The sequence below is a fragment of the Maylandia zebra genome, linkage group LG3 (assembly GCF_041146795.1).
Source record: "Maylandia zebra isolate NMK-2024a linkage group LG3, Mzebra_GT3a, whole genome shotgun sequence".
NCBI classification, from domain to species: Eukaryota; Metazoa; Chordata; class Actinopteri; order Cichliformes; family Cichlidae; genus Maylandia; species Maylandia zebra.
This window is the reverse complement of record NC_135169.1, coordinates 19084901-19109383: the sequence shown is the minus strand read 5'-3', so window position 1 is coordinate 19109383 and position 24483 is coordinate 19084901. Positions and strand designations below refer to the sequence as shown.

Sequence of the window (24483 nt, the reverse complement as noted above, 5' to 3'; positions counted from 1 at the left end):
ATAAAGGTGCCAACTGGAATTAAAAGTGGTTCTTTAGACTGATGCCATAGAAGAACCTTTTTTGGTGCCACAAAGAACCTTTCAAACAAAAGTTCTTTGAAGAACCATTTCTTTCAGTGGTTCATTGAAGAACCTTCAAAGGTGCCCCAAAGAACCATCAAGAAATGGTTCTTTGGGGCACCTTTAAAGGTTCTTCAATGAACCACTGAAAGAAATGGTTCTTCAAAGAACCATTTTTAAAAAGATCCTTCAAATGGTTCTTTAAAAGAACCATTTTAAAGAACCTTTTTTGAGTGGTTCTTTAAAGAACCATTTTAAATCTTTCAAAATAAAATGTATCATAAATTGAATTTGAGTAGGGTAAAATAAATACAAGCACATAGACATATATTAATGGTTTATTGGCACTTTGTATTACAGAAAAAGACATTTTAATGCTAAGCACAACACCACTACTAATAATAGCATATAAGTCATTTAAACAGTAATAATTAAATATCTTTACTATAAATACATATAAATATTATACTATAGATAAAACAACAATTTTTACATTAGAAATAGCAATACTTTCATAACAGACAATTAAACAACACATTTTCATCAGCATGTTTGCATTTTCAGTAAAACTATTTCAAGAACAATCTTTTTATTTAAATTATCAATGAACTGCAGCCTTAAGTTATGTAAGTTAAGTTTAATGTGAGACTCATGGTCCTTTGTTAGTCCACACTGGGATAATTTCAGTCTCTCACCTGCACTATGCTGGCAATCTATGAGATATTTAATGCATTTGCCACTCTTTGCACAGCTACTGGTACAGGTGTAGTCAGAGTTCCCAAGTTGAGAACAAATGCCTCCAAAAAGCAAAATGTCTTTTTTAGTTCACTTGGATAGGCAACATTGTAGACATGGTACAGGGAGAAGACAATACCCATCGCCAATGAAATGTCCATTTCCCCACTGTCCAGAATCCTTTTTTGTCCATCCATCTGGACATTGACCTCAGTTGAATCACTCAAGGGCTTGCCGTCACTGCTGCTGAGTACGATTGTAGGTATCGGGCTGTGTGGATCCTGAAACAGAAATTAAATTCTTGAAATGAGGAGTATAGTTTAAATAAGTATAAACAACAGCTGTCCCAATGAAAGTATAAAACTCCTGTAAAATACTGGATTTGTTCAAGACCCCCCCCCCCCTCTCACCATACCAAAAAATATATAAATTTACCTTATTTATGACGAAGAGATGAGAGGCATTTTCTTTGAAAATAGATGGCAGGAGAAGAACAGCTGTGTTTACCATCTGACCTGAAAAATAAAGAGAAATATGTAAGTATTTTCTGGCCAATTTTGTTAATACAAAGGTGTAAAGGCCATATGAGTGCCTTTATCAGGAGTTGAATGTCTTGCAGAACATAAGCATTAGTGCAGTAAATGTATACCTAATTAACTTTTCAGTGTAATTCAGTGTAAATGTTAAGCATTTATACAAAACCCCCAGAATGTTGTTCAGTTCTGTAAGTTGCTAGCTTTAAATAATTTGAGTCCTAAAGAACTTGCAAAGCAAGTCTAGCTGCCACTGAACATTTTTTGGGATAAACATTGTGTGAATGACTGAAAATCTTCATAGAGTATTTCCTTGACTTATTCGAATAATGGTGTAATTAATCGTTTTTTTGATGAAATCCACACCTACTCTCCTTCAAAGAACTGGTGGAACTGTATAGTAACGACTCTACATATGTAACGATGCTACATATAGCATCGAGGGTATATCAGTTAAATCTTAAAGTACATCATTGCAGAGACGAGACAGGAGAAATGTCAGTCTGTGGATATTGTAAAGCAGCGGTCCCCAACCTTTTTTGCGCCACGGACCGGTTTATGCCTGACAATATTTTCATGGACTGGCCTTTAAGGTGTCGCGGATAAATACAACAAAATAAAACTAGTACCGGTACCGAAAAAAAGAAAATTTATTCATAACACACGTGAAAAGACCCAGGAAAACCGAGTAAACGATAAAAACAATAACAAAATAACGCTGAAAACCGATAAAAACCCTGAAAAACTATACATTTCACACCTGAGCCTCAACTCTCGCGGCCCGGTACCAAACGACTCACGGACCGGTACCAGTCCGAGGCCCGGGGGTTGGGGACCGCTGTTGTAAGGGACACTGTGTTTACTAATGTGCTGTATGTGAAACCTTAAAAAGTGGTATCTGAGATAGGAGTTAAAAATGTTTTTGCTCATTATTGCCAAGTGCCCTCACCTTTTCTTTCAGTGTCTGTCTGGCTCTCATCAACAGATTTTAAGCAGAGGCTTTTAAGGTTGCTGTTTGGGGCTATTGACACAAGCTTCGCTGCCAACTTACTGAATCCTCGGATTACTTTTTTGTCCACATCAGTTTTAAGTAACATGGAAGCCTCTTCAAGAAGCTAAAATAAAGGATAAACATATACATATTAGCTTTGTACCATAATATATACCATTATATAGCAAACCAGAACAATCATTATTTCACACATCAATTATCATTAGAGAAGAAATTATAATTTTGCATTTGTTTACTTTAATTCTCAAGTACACATTGCTGTGCAAAAGGGATGTTTAGACTATTCTTCCCAAAAAACTATCATTGGCATCAGATTAGTCCAAAATTATCCTGTAGCATGAAAATAAAACCAAAGAGAAAGACATAGTCAATGTGGCAATTTCTGTTAGTGTTCTGTTAGTGTACTTTTATTACTCATGAAATCTGCTGAGTCAGTCACTTTGCCTGTCCTGTAGGTACATGATTATTAGAAGTCTGTATAAATGTGCAGCACATCAGTACATATTCGTGTTTTTGCTGTGCACTATTGTTATTGTTGTTTTTTGCTGCAGTTTTTGATAAAACACTCACCACAACAGGGATAGTGAGACATGGGAATTCTTGTAGAACCTCTTCAGTAGTATGCTGAAGAATGTAGTGTGTTCTGTACTTCTGTATTTTCCTGAGGTGCGTTTGAATGACATCCACATTTGGCCTAGTTTTTTGGCACTCTTGCTTAATCACTGATACATGTTGGTCGGTGCTCCTTTCATCCTCCCCATCGTCAAGAGGATTGATATCCTGGTTATTAAAAAGTTTAGCAAATATTGAGAGAAAAAACAAATAAACAATACTTTTAACTTTTATGTACAATTTAAAATGGCAAACAAACATTGAGCATATTTAACTTTTTCAAAAGGATACAGGGCTGGATATCTGATGATCTTTTTCTTCCTGAATTTGGAACTGAGTATTTCTGTCTCCTTTTTTCAATTTCCTCTACGTCTACTAGTGGTCTTCTTTCCTTTTTAAACTTGTTCCTGAGAGACTCATGCAGAGCATCCTACAAATGATAAAAATGTAACTAATTATTCATAAATAGGTGCAACTAGGTCCTCCCTTTATGCAAGACATTTACCAGAAAACTTTGAGTGACATAAAGCTGGTAGGTTTGCTGTAATCATGTCATAACCTAATTAGTTCCTATTTACAGATCTCTTCTTTAACTCTTAGGAGTTGATCGAACACATGATATAAAGGTTTGGAGCACTTTAGATTGGCTAAATACACTATAAAAGGTAGATAAAGTATTAATGGCAATATGTCCTACAAGCATACTCGTCATGATCTTTCAGTCTATATGTTAATACCTCTACCTTTTAATAATAATGTATACTTTATTGATCCCCACAGGGAAATTTCTCTCTTTGCATTTAACCCATTCACTCAGTGAAGCAGTGGGCAGCCACTAATCAGGCGCCTGGGGAGCAGTGTGTAGGGACGGTACCTTGCTCAAGGGTACCTCAGGGTAGCCGTTCAGTTGATTCAAACCCCCGACCTTCCGATCATGGGATAACCACACTACCTACTGAGCTATCCCTGCCCTATTTTCAAATTAAATTTTTTAAATACAAAAACTACACTATCCTGATACAAAGGCAAACAGAGCTAATATAATGCTGAATTTCACACCATTCACTTGAGAATTCACAGAGAAATGAAACAATTAATTTAAAAGAGCAATTGATATTTTATTTATTGTTTGACCATACTGCACGACATCTGCCTCAAAAATCACAATACTAATACTTGTATTGTAGTGGCCACAAGGGAACAGATAACCTCTGAATATGTAGCAATGAAAATGTTAGCATGTTACACTCATTAGCCAATAATTGGGCAATTCAAAGACAATTTGTTGGACAATTGTATCAATGTTTGCTTTTCAGGAATACTTACATATCCAGAGCCATAACTCTCCTTCAAAAAAGGAAAACTCAGAAGGACAGTCCTCAGAAGGTCTACATACTGCACATGAGAGGGATACCTGCAAATTTTGAATGATGAACTTAAATTCTGATGTACATACTGTATTTTAAATGGATCAAATCTTAATTATATATAGACTTACATTGTCTCATTACTCAAGTGGTCAAACAGTGCTTGAATAAGCATGTTTTTGAGTCTGTTCTTGGTGGGTGACTTTAGTGCTGCATCTTTATTGGTCAACGCAGTGAGCACAGCTGGAGGAAACTGCACTTTGCAGTTAAACATAGGTTGGAGTGCTGACACAGTATGCTTTTCTTTGTGTTGCCTTCCACTGCAAGAAGAAGTAAGAAGTATGTTTAGAGTTTGTCACAAGACATGAATATACGTGTCCTTGTGTCCTGCATCAGGAATATCCGCATATTTAAAACGTACAATAACAGCTGCTGAACTACAGAAACAGAATCATAACAGAGAGTAAGAGTGGCTGTGACATTTCAATTTGAAAGTAAATGGGTGTGTGATGCACATCAACGCTGGAGAAACAGAACAGGGCTTGCGTCAACCCCTTGCCCCCCACCCTCCAACACCATAAACCTAGGGGAGGGGAAACACTGGATTGTATGAATGTACAATTCAGTGAATCAACCAGTCAACTTAAGACTCACTCTTTCAGCTTCTCTACAGCAGACAAAAATTTCACTTGGTCTTTCACTTTTGGAAAAAGACGCTCACTCATTCTTTCAGTCATCTGCAGAAGTGTCGATCCATCGATTTCATTGTCTGTGGCACAGAAAAACAATAAGACACGATCAAAACAGAAATGAGCATGTCGAAGATAAAGAATAAAAATATTATAAAACATTACTAAAAAAACAGCTATGAGTTCATTAGTGACTATAGATGATGACAGACCTGTGGAATAGCCAAAAAGTGGTTAAAATCATTTTAACAGTGGTTGACAACTCCTAACTAAAAAGTCATGGTTTAGGATGTATCTTACCTAACTTTGGTATGGACTGCCTTAAAAGGTCGGTGGATCAGTGTAATGAAGTCTTGACCATCACATCTGTATGCGTCCAAAGCATGAAAGTCTACCTCATCCCCAGGCTTGAATATCAACAGATCATCAGTCTCTCTGATGTGGTATGATTGAAGGTGTCTTATAAACTCCAGTGTTGTGAAAAGTCTTCCAACAAGAAACCAGTTGGCCCTGATATACACAATCAGGACTATTTTCACAAACAGTGGAATTTGCTCTGCATGCACAAGTTCCAAAATGAAGAAATCTCCAACTGCATATTTTACAGAGTTTAAAATGATGCATTTACTTGTCCAGAGTTTCTCATCCACAGTAACGGCTGTCTCCAAGTTTTGCAAACAAATCTGCAAGTTCACTGGAAGTTCTTGAAGTGATAAGTTATTAACTGCTGCTTGTGTATGATCGCTCCTGATGATCCGTTCAGGCTGCCACTCCCAGCATTGACGAAGCTGATTCCTCTTTGCCAAAGTCTGACAAATATTAATATAGTTATTGGTGATTCTTGCTACTGTCTTGAAATATTGATGTCTGGCTTCAAACCTCATGCACCAATGAGAGCGGAGTGACCCATAATCAAGGATGAGCTGAGGATAATGTAGCAGAAAATGCAGCTTGGGTGTAAACACACCAGGAAACAGATTGATGAAATCTGTCAAAAAGTAAGTGATCAGTTCATGTAGATTACTAATCCAGTCAGTGCTGATGGTTGGAGCAAGAATAATCTCTCCTATTTCTCGAACCAAAAGATAAAGCTGCCAAAACTTGTTACCCTTTTCAATCCTGGAGCCTATGACGAAAGGCAGAGTCCTAAATAATGTCCATTTCTCAACAGCAGTTCCAGAGATATTTCCATCCAGTGCTACCTTCTCAGATATTAGAGCAGGTTTGGAGGTGCAGTCATTCTGTCCAAAACTAAAAGTCCTTATGCTGTCATTCACCTCTTGGATAGTAACGGTTTTGTCCTCGTGCAAGGCTTTTACAACAGACTTCAAAACAAGAGGAATGACCCCCTCAAGAAAATCATGTATTACATCAGGTGGGAATGCATTTGTGGTATCAAAATATGACAGCTTGTTGAAGGCACATGGGCCAGTTACACCATACACTGACCTACAGTGGGGGTCATCTTCAACACATTGCAGATGGTATGCATGAACAGTCTTTGTTCTAAGAACACAATCTCCCTCACTAATGATCCTAGACAGGTCCTTGTAATGACACATACAAAACCTGCATATTCTACCATTACTGAATGAGCAGCTAAAACCTGCAAGTGTGTGAGAGGTTAGGTTGTCTGCAGATATTGTGGCCAGACCACCTTTGATGCAGTACTGTCTGTCTTCAAATTTTAATCGTAATCCACGTTCTTGCAAAACCTGTAGGTCACAAATTAATGGTTCTAATATTTTCTCAAATCCATATGTTTTCACCAATCTATGTTTGACAAGTATCAACAGATGAATATGTCTTAAAACAGATCTGTCTTTTGGTGGAATATTTCCCAAAGTAAAATAAAATGCAGACACTTTATGTAGACGTTTCTTTGATCCTAATGGATTAGCAACTTCAAATTCATCACTGTACAACTGAATTCTCAAATGTGGGTTGTCTGTGTTAAAAAAATCACTTTCTTTGTAAATTTTCCCATCACTAAAATCTGTTAAGGTTTCAGGAGCACGGGATTCTGGCCTAAAAATTTGTCTTAAAATGTTAGGATCATTACATATTAATTCTAAGACTTTTAGAAGTGGCATATACTGAAAAGTGTCCTGTTTCCCAGTAAAAGGATCTATCCCCAGGATACATTCAACAGGTTCAATAGTTGATATGTGTTGCTGACTGCACTGAAGCAATGTTCTACCAAACTATTGTCATCAATATAATGGAAACTTGATATATCAAAATTAAGAGTCTGCAAACATTTAGAAAATATCTCCCTATAGTTTTCAATAAAATACTTGAAAAGTGACTCTACTTCAATAAGAACAAATGTTTGAACTTTTCTATTTACAATACTTTTCTCTTGAAGATTCAAGGAAAACAATGCCAGTTGTTTTCTCACAGTCTCTGTAAAGTTCTCTACAAGTTCACTCAGAGTTCGTTCAGATGATTGGGGAAATTCAACAGTTTCCTGGATGACAGGGTCACAGTCTGGGGCAGACTCTAATCCTTGTTTCTGATATTTATGTTTCTTCCTTGTGTGATTTTTCAAAGATTTCACAGACAAAAACTTTCTGGGACAGTCTTCTAGTCTGCAGACAATGAAGAATCCACATTCACTTTCATGGTATATCTGTTGATGTTTCAGCAGTTTTTCATATGTTGGTTTTCTTGTGGAGCACTGTGGACACTGATATGGCACATCCATAGAAATGCTCACCTACAAAGACCTGTTGATAATCTGCCACTTCATTTTCCCCAAGCCAAAGAGATACTTCTCCAACAGTCCACTGCTGAGCCATGATCTGTTAAAACAAAACAAAATGCCATTACATTGTTTTATTCTGTGACATCAAAAACTTATTTATTTTTTATTCATTCATTTTCCAAGCCGCTTTATCATCATAAGGATCGGAGGGGTGCTGGAGCCTATCCCAGCTGTTTTTTTTAGGCGGGGTAGACCCTGGACAGGTTGCCAGTCCATGGCAGGGTCGTCATTCAGATATGTATGTTTGGATTGTGGGTGGAAACCCACACAGAAACAGGGAGAACATGCAAACTCCACACAAAAAGGCACCCGGTTGACCCCGGGAATTGAACAGAGTCTTTCTAGCTGTGAGGCAGCAGCGCTAACCACTATACCACCGTTTATTCTAACTTTTAAGCCTTCTTCAGATAAATATTGATTATTTTATGCTTTCGATTATCTGGTCTTGTTAGTATAATGACCTCTTTTTTGCCTAATATATGATGTTGGATAAATGAAATGTACATAAAAAAAATTTAACTATAATAAAAACGGACATTATCTTGGTAACATCAAATGACTGGAGCATAATTTGTCAACTACTCTGAAAATAAGTTATACAGTAACAGTCAAAGACAACTTCTCATGTGTCACATTTCTGTTTATTCAAAACACTTATGCATTGCTGTATTTTATACAGCTACTCCACAATTCAAAGTACAGGCTACTGAATTTCTGAGTTTCTAGACCAGACACAGAGCTCACACAACAGGCTTCAGGCGCCATTTTGGTGACTTTAACCATATTATTAATTTTAATATCTGTCTAGCTGACATTAGTTTATGTACGCAGCACGCAATATAGCCACATATTTTTCCAGGCCAAATTAATTGGGAGCACCTTCACTTAATTGTAACAGTGGTTTTGTTAGGAAAACAGTTCTTTATACCAGATACTAAACTGCGTTAACGTCAAAGGCTAACGTATCTAACCATTACTTAGCACAACATTAACAGCAAGCTACAATGACGAGTAACAAAAACAAAACAATAAAAAGGTTTTATGAAAATGTTTTACCTTTTCCAACAGTCCAGGAATCCAGAATCCTTTAAAGACCAGCAGGTACTGAAGACTGTTATCCACTGGCAACGTCCGAGAGAAAGTTTTCTTTCCGTTAGAAAGTTCAAGGCTCGCGCGATCTGTGTGCGCATGCGCATCCCTACAGTTGCCCCCCCCCCCTTTGGTTGTACTACGTGTTCTAACGTCTCTCTCTCTCCCTGTCATTTATTTGGCTTGACACATATAATAATAAATTGCGCAGTGATAAACAAGTACTCAGATCACATGTGCAATTATTATTTACTTATATTATTTTATAATTTGACTTTACATACTGCTGGGTGGTTTGTAAAGTTCACAGTAACTAGTATTATCATTATGATATATATATATATATATATATATATATATATATATAGAGAGAGAGAGAGAGAGAGAGAGAGAGAGAGAGAGCGCGAGAGAGAGAGAGAGCGCGAGAGAGAGAGAGAGCAAGAGAGAGAGAGAGAGAGCAAGAGAGAGAGAGAGAGAGAGAGATCTGATATAGATCAGTATCTGAATCTGTCTAATATCCCCCGAATGGATTGTTAATTTATAAATTCACCATATTCATAAACGGCTTAATAATAAATTCTATATTCTGTTACCACATTATTTGTGATCAGTGGGTTTGCAGGGTGGGTGCTGGGGGTCTTCAGGCTTTGGCACCCACCCCTGCCATCAGAATATTTTTAAGCAAGTGTTTCTAACTTTAATTTGAATATTCAGTATCCCACCATCTGCCCCCCCCCCCCCCCCCCCCCCCCCCCCGCACACAAACAAAACACACAGTATAATTTAAACCCTCATTAAAGTGAATATTATTTATGCCATTTTACACCAACAAACTCAGATAGCTAAGGATGAAGAACCTTTTGTTCTTTAAAGAACCATTTGTAATAGCTGAAGAACCATCCACAAAATAAAAAGGTTCTTTGACGTATGATGGTTCTTTAAAGAACCATGAAGACATCTGAAGAACCATTTAAGAACCATAATTTTTCTGAGTGTGGCCCGAGCGAGCCCCAGGCTCCAGGCCCCGATAAGCGGCCGCCAAGGAGTGAGCCGGTGTGTACCTGGACGCCCATCTCCGGACACAAAGAACCACCAACGCACCGATGTCTGAGGGGGTCCGCCACTGGCAGGGGAAGTGGTGGTAGGGGGAGATAGGCCTCCAAACCTTGGAGGGGCTGAGATGTCCCCAGAGAGGTGGCGCCTGACACCCAACCTGACATATAGACACAGACATACAGGCACACACAGATACAAACATCCATTCCCACCCTCATGCTCTCATATGCACTTACTCCACACTCAACCAACGTGGAGACAGACATAAAGAGACGTTGTACACACGATCACACTCCCCAAGCGTACTCTACAAACCGGGTCTAGGTGCCCCCGCCCCTGGAGGGGGGAACTGCACCCAGACCCAGGTGGTGTTTCCCTTTTCCCTGCGGTGGGGGGAGGCAGACCGCCCCGACTCCGCAGCAGCAGGAAGGCTCCACACTCCAGACCGCAGTCGGACGGCCAACTCCTCCTCCTAGTCCTAGCCCCCCTGCTCCAGCAGGTCGCAGAGAATGGGGGTGAGAGAAGACTCCAAACCTCCCTCCACCCGCTCATTGTAGTGTTGGTGTATGTGTGTTCTAAGGTGCATTTAAAACCCAGGAGGGCATGGAGCTACCTGCCAGAGAGCAGCAGGTAAGCGCATGGTCCCTCCTGCTAGCCCTCAATGTCTACGTGTATTTAAAATTGAGAGGTGGGCAACGATGCCAGGGGTGGGGTGTACACCCTGATGGTACTTTGGACTCCGTGTATCGTGCCCACCCCCAAGATCCTGTATGTGTAATGAGAGTGTGAGTAATGTGAATGTCTAAGTTGTGGGATAAAATTGAGGCAGAGGCAGCCAGAAGGGGACAGAGGACAAATAGATGATTAAGGAATGAAGGTGCTGTTTCAAGAATGCCTGTTTGTCCACATTTCACCTGCTTTCATTGAAGTTGTGTAGACCACAGTGGAGCTACTTCTTTGTGAGCCAAAAAAATAAGATGTAGAAATATTTTACATCACTTTATGTAACCCAGACTGTCTATTTATCTTTATTAGGCTAATGTTTAAACTGTTCACATGCTGGTGACTTGTTTCAGTTAGTGGTGTTAAAACCTCTTGAAATTTTATTTTTGTACTGCATGACTTATATGAAGTATAGTCTAACCATCTGTAACAGATATACACACACAACAGGGATTTGTTTGATCCTGTTCAACCAGTTTCAGCTACTTTGTCAAAACAAGACTGGGCGATGCTGACACGACGAGCCATTTCTCACAGAACTTCCTAACACAGAATCATTTGAAAAAAAAACTGAAAAACTGAAAACAAAACATTTTAGTAGCAAATAAATTAGTAGGGGAGACCGGGGATAGTTGTAACGTGGGTCAGTTGTAACACTTCCAATTTCTCCAATCAGGGCTAAGTTTCAAATGATGTGACTCATCCTGTGCATGCCCAACTCAGTTCTGCTATCACATGTGAAAAATCAGCACATTTTGTCAAACACAATTTAACACGAAATAAAGTAATTTGTATGCCAAAAAGTAAGTTTTTCTACTTTTTTTCAATTTCTAATAGCATCATCTGCTTTGCAGTTAAACTCATCAAACCTAAATTGTGTTATTTGTATGTCTATGGGGATATATTCTGTGTAAGTCTTTAGTGCTAATGTTTTAGCTGTTGGCTGTAATGTTAGCTAGTTCATGGCTATAGGAGTCTGGGTCAGTTGTAACAGCAACAGTCTGGGTTAGTTGTAACAATAATGCAGATGTTACAACTTACCACACTATTACTTTAACTTATATTAAACAAGTTTGTGAACGACATCAGCAGAGAGAGGTTCACTGGTCGCATTTGTATATGCAGTTAATGCCATTGGCAACACAATTCCTCCACTGTTTGTGTTCCCACACATACATTATGCAGACCACTGTGTCAGAGATGGACCAGTAGGAAGTACTGGTAGTGGAAATAAATCAGGATGGGTGCAAGAAACAGATTTCCTCATCTTTCTGAAGCACTTTGCAAACCACACCAAGGTAAGCCATGACAAAAACTAATGGAATTGCGATGCTGGTGAACAACTACATTTTTTCAGCTTCATTGTTATGTTCAAAATTGGTGCAAGAGTTGTAGGTTATAATGCCCACTGATCCAATGAGGCCAAACTCAAGGAAGACCAGCCAAAATTAATGAAATATTCAGTTGCAGAAATTCCATAATTTGTCTTTTTTGGGAGGTTGGAATATGTTCAACAGTTAGATTTCTGCATTCTGTCACACACACACACAGCTACATAAATGGATGTAAGTGCATTCATGTGTTGAATAAACAAAGATTACATGTTAATGTTTTGTTAGTACCCCTATTTCATTGTGTTACATTTCACCCCAGGATATGTTACAACTAACCCAGACTATGGGGTTAATTGTAACCTTTCACTCTTTGTGTTTGAGACCATACCATGCAATGGGTAATTGTGCTGCAGAGAAAATAGCTGCACTATTTAATAGCTGAGACATGTAAATACTTTGCATTACATTTTGAATCCACTACCTTAAAAGAGCTCCAATTTACAGACAGAAATGTCAAAAATGTTACAACTATCCCTGGTCTTCCCTACATGTAACATGGTAACAACATAATGATATAACACTCTGACACCTCTGTTATTGACAACGAAAGAGTGTGTTTACAAAATGTCAAATCTTTGAGCTTGGATGAGACTAAAAGTGCAATATGCAGTAAAAAAACAAACAAAAAAAAAACGGTCTGAAGATAGTTCAGGTTGATAAGTTGGAGAAATGAGGTATTGAGACAGCAGCTCTGTGTATTCGTTCTCTTAAGGTTTCAGGGAAACTGGCCTTTAGCTCCATTAGGACAACATAAGATGTCCACCTGTTAACTTCAGTCCTCAAACTGAATGAGAAGATCCTCATGCTCAGACCTTCTTCATCAAGTTCTTTGCACTGGTGTGTGAGGATGAGTCATTCTGTATGAAACAAATCTTTAGGAAAAAGAACCATCATGCAATGTTTTTTAACACATGTGAGCACTGAAAACATTAGAAAAGTGTTAAGTTTGTGTGTCTTCCGAGACAGTCATTAAAAACGGTCACAATAAAAATCATTCAGACCTAAACTCTTCTCTAATATCGACATGTTACAACTTCAGAGTCAGCGCCATCAAATCAGTTTTAAAGAATTTAGAGAGAAACATGTTAATGCAGTGTATGGACGGCACACTGGCACACTGAAAAGGAAACAAATATTTTGATGTGTTCACCTGTTGCTCAGGTGTGGAAGAAAGCACATCATGTTTTTGTCATGGATGTGCATGGCTGTGCATTCCCATGCTCTGAATCAAGAGATAAGACCTGTAGATTTTTCCCAACACATCAACATCCAGACAAGAAGACAAGAGTAGCTGGGTGAGCAATTACAGACATGCAATCTACAGGCTATTAGATCTATTAATAAAATTTGGAGGACCCAAATCACTGGAGGCAGGTCGAACAAAGAACAAGTGAGATTTTAGAAGTGTAGAAGGCCAGAAAACAACAAATGCACAAAAGAAGAAGCACAAACAGGAGCCTCAGTTAAATTGACAGAAGGAGCCAAAAAGACATCAAGACAAAGACGTGGAGCATAACTGCATAAGAAACAGAAGGCGGAGTCACAAATAAACCAGGAAGTAAAAACAGGGAAGCCACTACCCAGACTCCAAACCTGAAGTCTGTAATGACAAAAACATTATTTCAGAAAAGTTCAGGAATGTCACTCAGTGAGGTGGGGATCAGTTTAGCATACACCTTGGTGACTTATGAAGGTGTGTGTATTTGTTTGTTTTTGTTTCCTGGAAACAGGAGAATTCAACACTATTGTCACCATGGTGAAATAACAACAACACTTAGCACATAGCCCCACCCCTCATATTTATGTCTGAGCCATTCTTAAAAGGTTTTGCTTTTACTTTTAATTGGGACATGGTCATTTCACTGACATTTTCAAAACACATGGTTTTTTGACTAAAGGAGACCAATGTGATCAACAATATGGAGGACCACAAGAGCCACGCACATCGAAATGGAAAGAATTCTGTGCTTAATAATTAATTGTAGAATAAATTCTGCATTTGTAAATTCATTTTCGAATTCCAATTTAATAAACTGATTTTCAAAATGCTTTTTAAAATGGTAATGCAGCACCTGGTCCATGAGATGTGGAAAGTGGTGAGGGGCTCTGAACAAGCAGAATGACAAGGCCATTTGTTCCTTGGACTCTGAAGATAAGGGAAACTACCAAGAGCCCTTGATTAATCCAGCATTATGAAATTCACTCTGGCACAGCTGGCTGCTGGCAGAGCCCGCAGGCATGTCACTGCAAACCCCTCTGACCTCTGCTCGGTGGTTCCTGGGTAACCCCTCATCTGGGGCTCTTCCCAGGAGGGTGGCATGGTTACCGTTTGGTGGTCCTCCTTGGGTTCTCGTACTCTGGGGCCTCTGGATGTCTGGGGCCTGGATCTCCTCCATACCTGCTTCATGTCCTCAGGGACAGGGCTATGGCTCCCCTCCCCTACCTTGAGGAGATTGCGAACCTGGAGAATTGGTGTCAGGAGAACAATCTCTTCCTAAACGTCAGCAAGACCAAGGAGCTCATGGACTAAAGTCTCTGTTACTGTAGTGAGTGCTGCTCTTCAATTTTAACCTCTAATCTGTTGCAATAACGTTTTAAACAAAAATATTTAATAACAAAGTCAGCTGCAGTTTGAACAAAAACACAATGATGCTGATGTTCACCATAAAAACATCATACAGGCAGAACTCTGCAGACTTTAGCGAGACAGTAAAACATCACAATAAAGTTTAGTAAAAAAAAAAAATGTTTCTGTAGTTTCATGTGGTTGAAACAAAAGTCCAGAAAGTCAGTTTCTGCTTCAGTGACCCAGCAGACTAACAGTTAATCCAACAATGAAGCTTTTCTTTAAAGTGCTGAGAATCAAATATGGTTAGGTTTTAAGACACATGAAAAATCAACAAATAAAATCATAGTTTAAGATCTATATGTTTTATATTCAGACATTCAACCAGAGACAAATCATTAATGACCAAACAAGTTTTTTATCATTTGTGATGTGATTCACTTTGCTTTCAGTTCAAGTTTCAAAAGAGTGTTTTTACCACAACAAACCTTAAACAAAGAAGCACCATTTTAAAAAAAAGAACAACCAAGCAGTCATTAGTTCCTGTATTTAACTAGTTGTTTTTCATGACATTGTGAAAAGGCTAATGCAAAGAGGAAATGTAGACTCTGCCCAGTCTCACTTTCAAACCGCTCGATCTATTAAACTAACTTTCATCTCAGTTTAAGTTACCAATGAGTGTTTTTACCAACCACAAACCTTTGCAACAAAAAAACCCCCAGAATAATCAAATAGTCATCATTAGTTCATGTTTTAAACTCGAGTTGTTTTTCATGACATTGCACATCAGCTGACGAAAAGAATGACAAAATTACTCTGCTCAGTTTCACTTTCAAACCACTCAATTCCCAGTTGAAGGTGGAGGAATTCAACAACAAACTGCAGGTTGGTACCAGAGTCAAAGCTCCGTCCCACACTCATTATGTTCTTGTACTGATCTGTGTCGTGTCCTTAAACTCGCTCTTCTGCTTTCAAGGTAAACAGCTTTTATTTAGAATCACTCTCAGTCACATTAGCAGCTGTGTCGATTATAGACTATCACAGCTGATCAACTAGATTTGATTCACATGTTGGTAAATTAATTAAATTCACTGTGAACTTTTTGAAACTGTTTGAAATTGTAGCTTAAAATGAGTGACTTCTTTCTTTTAAATTTAACGCCTTTACTGTGGTTTATTTTCAGTAAAAATCAAGTATGATCGTATAATCAAAGTAAAAGTTCAGTCTAATCTAAAAACACAAGTTTTATATGTGTGTGTTGAGATTTCATGGAGTTATTATGTCTGCAGGCTGATTGTGAAGAGGAGACAGAAACCAGCCAAATCAAGATGTTTCACTCTTCAGACTGTGATTTTGCTCTCGTCCATCCTCTGTGTGCATCGTGGGCTTCTTACTCTGTTTCTCTGTGGATTTTTATCCTCTGTTTCGTTTTAGTCAAAGGTAAATAAATCTGTTTCTGTGAGACTCTACTTTTAGTTCACTTTAAATAATTATATTTAACTGATAACTAAACTGTATGTGTTGATCCAGTTTCACATGTTAAAAATATTTCCAATGTGACTTTTTAATGCTCACATGTAATTTATAAACCGTCTATTTGTCTTTAATAATCACCGAGGGGACAGAGTGTAAGATTCCACCAAGTTTCCCGTGACCATCATTACAAACAGTTTAAGTTCCCTTTAATTCTCTTTGGGACACATTGAAGATTGTGAACTCTCTCATTGTGCATAGAGCAGCAGAAGGGAAAATCCTGATGAAACTATAAACAGTACTTCCTGTTTCGTCATTTGTGAACTTTAATTTGAATTCAAAGAACAAAATCATTAAATAAATGAAGTCTGTTGAAGCTGCCACAGTATGTCAGAGAGTGAATCTGGACGTTTTGGAAGGTTGAAAAACTGAACCAGAACTGAACCAGAAACTGATCTCAGAAAAATGAAACACACTTTAATAGTTGATCTTGTTTTAATAAGTAACTAATAATGAACTCCATTAATGGCACGACTTTAATAAAGGCGCCCAGCAGCAAAGCTCTCTGATGGTTTCATTATTTCCTTCATTCTGAGGAAAAATCATTGTTTCATGTTTGTCACAGCAGAACTTCATCAGATTGTTGTTGTTGTTATTGTAGTTTGTAGATGTGTGTTTGTTCTGTGTTATATGCAGCTATTGATTTAAAAATGCAGTCAAGGCTTTTTCAAGGTAGTCTCAGTCAAGGTAGATTCTGTCCACTTCAAAATAAAAGAGAACATCACAAGCCTGATACCTGCATCCGAGAAGCTTCTTCAGTTCTAAGGTCAAATGGTGGAGAGTCACTCCCACTAGGTTTATATCTGGGACTCTCCACCATTTGACCTTAGAACTGAAGAAGCTTCTCGGATGAGAGGTGAAACGTCTTCAAGCAACTTAAAGAAGTCCAGATGCTTTTCTTTGCAAGCTCCTTTGACTACGATGACCTGGATGACTGAGAACCTTCACAGACATATTGCCGTACATTTTGGGAGGAACACCCTTCAACTGGTGCGGGAGTATGAAAGGGAATCAAGGAAACTAGCGGATTATAGGAACCATCTCCGTTTCAACCTAAGATGTAGACAAAGCAGAGTTGTTCCTAAGAGCCTGCGCCTTGGATCCACTGTCAGGGGATACAGAGCAGACTTGATTCTACAGAGAGCACAAAATCACCTTTTAAGTGAAAGGATAAGACAGGTCCATTTCACCATAGATGCCCTCCAGATCAAGATCAGCCAGACCCTGCAAGAACTGGAAATCCTTCTACCCTCTCCAATCTTAGAAGAGGTTTACAAGTTTGTGGACAAGGCTCAGCGGGCCCAACACTCTAAAGGAAAAGAAAGACAGGAAATTTCACACCTTGCTTTCAAAAACACACACTACTCATCCTGAATCTACACAACCCAGAGAAGAAAACACACCTGAAGTCAGTCAGGAGAAATGGGTGAAGAACTTTTCAGACAGGAATCTCACTGAACCTGAAAAGAGAGTATTAGCCAAAGGACTCAATTTTGCCATCTCTCCACAACAGTTGCCCATAGTGGACCTCATCACAGCCACGGAATCTGCCATACGGATTAATAAATTATCACAGACAGAAGCAGAGCAAATCAGGATGAAAGTCTCAGCCACGCTCTCCAGTGCCAAAGTCCCTCCATCCAACCTCACAATACAGGAAAAGAAGGCCGTTGCTTCCCTGAGCAAAGACCACAACATCACTGTTTTACCAGCTGATAAGGGAAGATGCACCGTGGTCCTAAACACTACAGATTACCATGCAAAGATCACTACTCTCCTCAGTGACGACAATACCTACGAAGCCCTAAAGCGAGACCCCACAAGCAGCTACAAAAAGAAAGTTATAGCTTGCCTTCAAGACTTTGAAAAGGACAAAATTATTGACCGCCTTACATATCACCGCCTTTACCCAGGAGATGCCATACCCTGCATCTATGGACTTCCGAAGATCCACAAGGAAGCTGTCCCACTCAGACCCATAGTCAGTAGCATAAACTCGGCCACGTATAACATTGCAAAACACCTTGCTACCATCCTTGCGCCTCTCGTGGGGAACACCCCACACCACATCAAGAACTCCACTGACTTCACCGAAAAGGTTCAGAAACTTACCCTGGATCCAGATGAAACCATGGTGTCCTTTGATGTAGTCTCTCTCTTCACTTGCATACCCACCACGGAGGCCGTGGAGACGGTCAGAAAACGATTACAAGAAGACAGCTCCTTGGAGGACAGGACCAACTTCACACCCGATCAGATCTGCACACTGTTAGACCTCTGCCTCACCACTACATATTTCAAGTACAATGAAGGCTTTTACAGACAAAAACATGGCTGTGCCATGGGCTCCCCCGTGTCACCTATTGTAGCCAACCTTTACATGGAGGAAGTGGAAAGGAAGGCTCTTGGCTCTTTCAAAGGAAGAGTACCCAGCCACTGGTACAGATATGTGGACGACACCTGGGTCAAAATCAAGACACAAGAAGTGGAATCCTTCACTGCGCACATTAACGCTGTGGATAAAAACATCAAGTTCACCAGGGAAGACACAAAGGATAACTGTTTGCCTTTCCTGGACTGCGCTGTGCACATTGAAGAGAATGGCAAACTCAACATTGAAATTTACCGGAAGCCCACACACACGGACCAGTACCTCCTTTTTGACTCCCATCACCCTCTGGAACACAAACTTGGAGTAATTAGGACCCTACACCACCGGGCAGAACATGTTCCCTCTCAACCTGAAGGAAAAAAGAAGGAACACACACATGTAAAGGAAGCACTCAAAACGTGCGGCTATCCTAAATGGGCGTTTTTAAAGTCAGCAAAGAGGCACAGAAAAGAAGACCAGACACCAGCGAGGGAGGATAAGAAAGACAGACGCAACAACATTGTCATCCCCTATGTAGCCGGTGTATCAGAAAAACTCAGGAGAGTTTTCTCCAAGCATGACATCCCAGTGTATTTCAGACCCAGCAACACACTCAGACAGAAACTGGTTCACCCGAAAGACAAAACGCCAAAACACAAACTTAACAACGTGGTGTATGCTGTACAGTGCAGCGAGGAATGCTCAGACCTCTACATTGGAGAGACCAAACAGCCACTTCACAAGCGCATGGCACAACACAGAAGAGCCACCTCCACAGGACAAGACTCAGCAGTCCATCTGCATCTTAAGGATAAAGGACACTCTTTCGAGGATGCCAATGTTCACATTTTGGACAGAGAGGACAGATGGTTTGAAAGAGGAGTGAAAGAAGCCATCTATGTCCACTGTGAGCGACCATCTTTGAACAGAGGCGGGGGTTTACGACACCAACTCTCTGCCATCTATAATCCAGTTTTGAGATCCCTTCCCAGACGCCTTAACGCCCACTCACATCCTGGGCCATCTGACCTCAGGAATTCACATGACAAGGTGGGGCCAGGTTTCACAATGAACACACCCGAAACTCTGGCTGATTGGGTCCCACACCCAATTTCACACCTTGGCTCAGGCGATTAGAGGATCATCAGGGGGTCCTTTTGTCCCTCTGTGGGGGGATACTCCCACTAGGTTTATATCTGGGACTCTCCACCATTTGACCTTAGAACTGAAGAAGCTTCTCGGATGAGAGGTGAAACGTCTTCAAGCAACTTAAAGAAGTCCAGACGCTTTTCTTTGCAAGCTCCTTTGACTACGATGACCTGGATGACTGAGAACCTTCACAGACATATGCAAACTATCATGTTGTCCATGTGATCCCAGACAGGAAACAAGACTTTAACAAACAGCTGAGGGAATCTTCTTTTTTGTTGTTGTTGTTGTTGTTGTTGTTGCTTTGTAACAAAGAATATTCACGTAACAATATCATCTACTTCTACCGTTTTCTTATGTTTCTTTGCAGGAAAATCTCATCTGGTGTGTCCATCTCAGGTTGTAGCCATGCTGGGTGATGATGTTGTTCTTCCATGTCAGCTTAAACTTGCTGTTGATGCTAATTCTGAGACTGTGAACTGGATCAAACCTGGTCTGGACCCAGATGTGGCTGGTGTTTGAGAACCAAAATCCATCTTATCACTTTCGTACACGAGTCTTTGTGGATGAACTGATCAAAGGAAACGTCTCGCTTAAAATATTCAAAGTGAAACTCTCTGATGAAGGAACGTACAGATGCTTCATTCCCTGGATACGTGAAGAAGCTTCCATTGTTCTCACTGTTGGTGAGTCTAAACATTTAAACAAACCTGATTTAAAATATAAAGAAGCTTTATAATCAGTGGAAAGATGTTTACAATTCCTTCTTCCCCCTTCATCAGCTTCAGCATCTACACCCATCATAAAGGTGATGTCAAATGTCAGCAGCAGGGTGGTGTTACAGTGTGAGTCTGCAGGCTGGTATCCAGAGCCTGAGCTGCTGTGGTTGGACGGTGAGGGAAACCTCCTCTCTGCTGGACCTGCAGAGACCCTCAGAGGTCCTGATGACCTCTATACTGTCAGCAGCAGAGTGACTGTGGAGAAGAGACATAACAACAACATCACCTGCAGAGTCCAACAGAGGAACACCAACCAGAGCAGAGAGACACACATACATGTTCCAGGTAATAATGACTCACATTCACAAACTATGTCATTATTTTGACATTAGTTTGTCACATTCATTTTTCCCTCTAGCAGTAAAATCACACACACTTCCTCTAATCCACAATATGGTTGGTTGATTTTGTCCTTTAAGGTGAAGACATCAGAGATGCCACATTAATTATTACTGTTGGAGCAGCTTTCTTGGTGTGTATTATAGTGGCATTTGTTACATGGAAACTGAAGCAAAAGCAAAGTGGTGAGTCAGAAATTTATTTTTAGTTATTGTCAATATTATCTGCAATAAGTGATCACAATCACATGTGTAAAGTGTATAAGTAAATTGATATGTCATTTGATACAGAGGAACAGAGGAACACCAACCAGAGCACAGAGACACACATACATGTTCCAGGTAATAATGACTCACATGTAAGTCTTGATGCGTGCTCAATTATCCAGGTAACTAAATCCCAAATAGTTGATTCTGTTCATCTGAACGTAGCGTTTTGTGGGAGAAACGTTTCATCACTCATCCAAGTGACTTCTTCAGTCTCAGCTGACTGCAGGTTTCCCCAATCTTATAAACCAGAGGTCCCCAATCCCAGTCCACGAGGGTCGGTGTCCCTCCAGGTTTTAGATGTGTCCCTGATCCATCACAGCTGATTTAAATAGATAAATTACCTTCTCAACGGTCGTGTCCAAATTCATGGGCTGCATCCTCCTGAGGGCACATTTGTAGACCGATTACGTCACAGCGACGCTGTCCAAATTCGTAGAATGCAGCCGACAAATGCATCCTCCTTTTCCCCGAATTTGAAGGATGGGTCAGGTGTGTCCTTCGTAGCCCACCATATCCTAGAATTCATAGCCAAACTCCAGTTTCCGGCAAGTTTTAAAATTACTGTTATTAATCTTTCTGGGTCACAAAATAAACTTTTAACAGGCGAGAATGTGGGTGTGTAAACTTGAAATATCTGCTTGGTTTATCAAGATATCACATATTTGCAAAAGTCCTTCGACGTTTTCAGAGACGTCTGCTACCCACCAGCTCAATAGCTTGCCGGGAGCTCGAGGGTCACTGATGCGGCTGAGAACGGCACAACTCCCGGTACATCATTTTCAGATCACTGCGGACTTTCGCTACTCAGGTTAAACGTGATATATAAGTCACTTAGACAACCTAAAATGTTATTGTTTGGCTTTTTTCAGTGTTTTATTTGTTCGTGAGAAAATCGGTTTGGCTGAGATTAAAGTTATTAGATTAGATAAAATAAAACTTTATTAATCCATTGGGTGGGTTCCTCTGCAGCCCATGAATTTGGACACGACTAACACTCGTGAACTGGGATTGGGGACCCCTCTTATAAACAGTACATTTGCATAATGACTGAAACCAGCCAACTGAATGAACAATGGGCTGTGAGGTCAGTTCCTTGATCACGTAAGGAAAAAAAACAACTTTTTTGCCTGTTTTTTTTTTTTCTACTTTGAAATAACTTGTGACCAGTTGTAAATTTTTTTAAATCTTGTTAGACAATATAAACCATATCCACTGTTCACTGTATCAGTCCTGCTGTAGTGGTTGTTTGCTTGCTGAGTATTCCTGTTGTATTGAAGTTGAAACAAAAGAAAACTGGTTCTTAATCAATTTATCTTGCATCAGATACATCTATATGTACAGGTGCTGGACATTTGACAATTTTGTTTTTATGTAAGATTCGATTTCCCTTTTATTCACTTTGTCAAACTTTAAATGAGAACATCAAATTCCTGTGACACTGTTTAATGCAGCTTCCTCATTAGCACATATTTAAAAACCTTAACATTTTTATGGGGATTTCTTCTGTACTGAAAAATGCTGGAAAATCCTTTCAACCCTTTAAACTTTGATGGTAAAATTGAAGTGTCGATGATTCATTTTCTGATTTACATTAATACTACTCTGTGTTTTCAAATTTAAAATGATGTAGTCAACATATTTTATAATATACTGAATAGGTGTACATCTTTATTGCTGCAGTTAAACCAGGCTCTGATTAAGGCTTAATGCATTTCTATTCCTGCGAAATGACCTTTTTTAAACACTGTTATTTAAATCACTGTTTGCATCACAAGTTATTTCCTGTGGGGAAAAGAACCATGATTTCAGCAAATGTACAAGAGTAATGGAGGAAGGTGTTTTACAAGGAAATCTATTGTAAGGAATCAAAAACAAAAGGAAAAATTACTGAAGAGGAGCCCCATCGAGGACTATATTTAAAACTGACTCAAAACCTCATTATAATTTTACACACATGTGTTTGTTATTTAAGTGAAAAAGAAAATGAAATAATACTGTTTTCATGTTATTCTATTCATATTTCTGATCATTACTTTTTACACTTAATTACAAGATTACAGCAAACGATGTCCAAGTAAATATTTATATGAATGGTAACTCTGTCATTTATTTGTATTTGTAGACCACATGAACGATGGAAGTGAACAGACAGAAGAAGAAAATAAGGACATAACTCTCTTTAATGACAACCAGACAGTAACATCAACACAGGGGCTGCTGGAAAGTGAAAAAAGGTGGCACGAGTCATTTCAAAGATTCGACTGAATGGCCAAAATGACTTTTTCAGTTATGACCCCTCAGTGCCTGTTTTATAAATTGTAAAAACAAAAAAAGAAATCATTTTTATTCCTCTGCTTTTAAGTTTGACTGAGTGATGTCTTCTCACCTTGTATTTATTGTTGTTTTTATTTGTTGATCTCTTTTTTGATATCTGTTGTTTTAAAATCAGTGCTCTATAAATCAAACTGAATTTGACTGAATTTATTTTCTTAGTGTTTATATAATCGTACCACTTCTCCCTTGTTGGTCATCAAAACAAGTTGCTTTTTGCACTTGAAACCTTTTTTTTCTACAACCAGTTGTGAGTGTTGCTGCTTGTAGATCTGTCCAAGAATCAGGTGTAATTCATAAATAATTTACAAGTAGAAATTAGGGGTGCAACGATATTCGTATCGATACTGAACCGTTCGATACAGTGCTTTCGGTTCGGTACGCATATGTATTGAACAATACAACAATTGTAATTTATTTTATCAACTTTCCTTCTGACGATGCTGTCTGTGTTGAGCGCTCAGTGAATCTGCGTTCGACTACTCCGCCTAGGCTGCACTGTCGAGCGCAGATCCACTGAGTGCTCAACACAGACAGCATCGTCAGAAGGAGGAGCGCAGGTCAAGCTAGCGAGGCAGACGTTAAGCTCTCCTTGCAACATGGCAAATTGAACCTCCCCCACCCTCATTCAGATCTGGCGTTTGGAATTATTTTGGTTTTCATGTGACATATGACCCTGAAGGTAAGCGCTTCATGGACTAAAGTAAAACAGTATGTTGGATGTGCCACGCAATGCTCAATTACATGGGTGGGAACTAGTGTGTTAGTGCAGTTAGCTCGTTAACGTGTTGGCCGTCTAGCCCCACGCACGGGGCGATCAGGGGTAGCTCGTTAACGGAGATTTGCCTCGTTATGGCGTTAACGTCATTTCAACGAGATTAACCTGAAAGCACTAGTGGGAACACAACGAATATGGCTGCACATTTACGCTGACATCATCATCGTGCAAAGACAAGTGGAAGCAGACGAAAACAACAAGCACGCATGCTACAAACTTTACCAGAGTCATTTAGACAGCCGTTAGCACATGATTCTCCTTATGGCCACCTGATATGTTTAATATGCTGCTGAGAATATAGCCCAGAAGAAGCGAATAGTATAGCTTTTAT

At 39.5% G+C, this 24483-nt stretch overlaps 2 protein-coding genes across 2 annotated transcripts; one reads left to right on the top strand and one right to left on the bottom strand.

The window, feature by feature from the left end:
- Nucleotides 1-311: 311 nt before the first annotated feature.
- LOC143415111 (uncharacterized) lies at nucleotides 312-8936 on the bottom strand. Its single transcript, XM_076880520.1, has 8 exons — nucleotides 8832-8936; nucleotides 7728-7812; nucleotides 4974-5088; nucleotides 4451-4639; nucleotides 4279-4366; nucleotides 2278-2443; nucleotides 1231-1310; nucleotides 312-1076 (listed from the first exon to the last, which is right to left on the bottom strand). Exons 2-8 carry the CDS (start codon nucleotides 7807-7809, stop codon nucleotides 774-776), a joined length of 1023 nt encoding a protein of 340 aa, XP_076736635.1. The 5' UTR covers nucleotides 7810-7812; nucleotides 8832-8936; the 3' UTR covers nucleotides 312-773.
- Nucleotides 8937-15326: 6390 nt separating this feature from the next.
- Nucleotides 15327-23513, top strand: LOC101467587 (butyrophilin subfamily 1 member A1). Its single transcript, XM_024799914.2, is given in 8 exon segments — nucleotides 15327-15579; nucleotides 15893-16043; nucleotides 20027-20165; nucleotides 20167-20342; nucleotides 20439-20720; nucleotides 20855-20959; nucleotides 21065-21115; nucleotides 23166-23513. Coding segments are annotated over 7 exon segments (1008 nt in total). The 5' UTR covers nucleotides 15327-15579; nucleotides 15893-15931; the 3' UTR covers nucleotides 23309-23513.
- Nucleotides 23514-24483: the final 970 nt, after the last annotated feature.

Excerpts from the sequence above, each read along its gene's own strand:
- LOC143415111 (XM_076880520.1), bottom strand. The coding sequence starts at position 7,809 with ATGGCTCAGCAGTGGACTGTTGGAGAAGTATCTCTTTGGCTTGGGGAA. Across the intron at positions 2,444-4,278 it reads AGAGTTATGGCTCTGGATAT|CTTCTTGAAGAGGCTTCCAT; the intron begins GTAAGTATTCCT and ends CCTTTATTTTAG. Across the intron at positions 1,077-1,230 it reads ATCTCTTCGTCATAAATAAG|GATCCACACAGCCCGATACC; the intron begins GTAAATTTATAT and ends TTTCTGTTTCAG.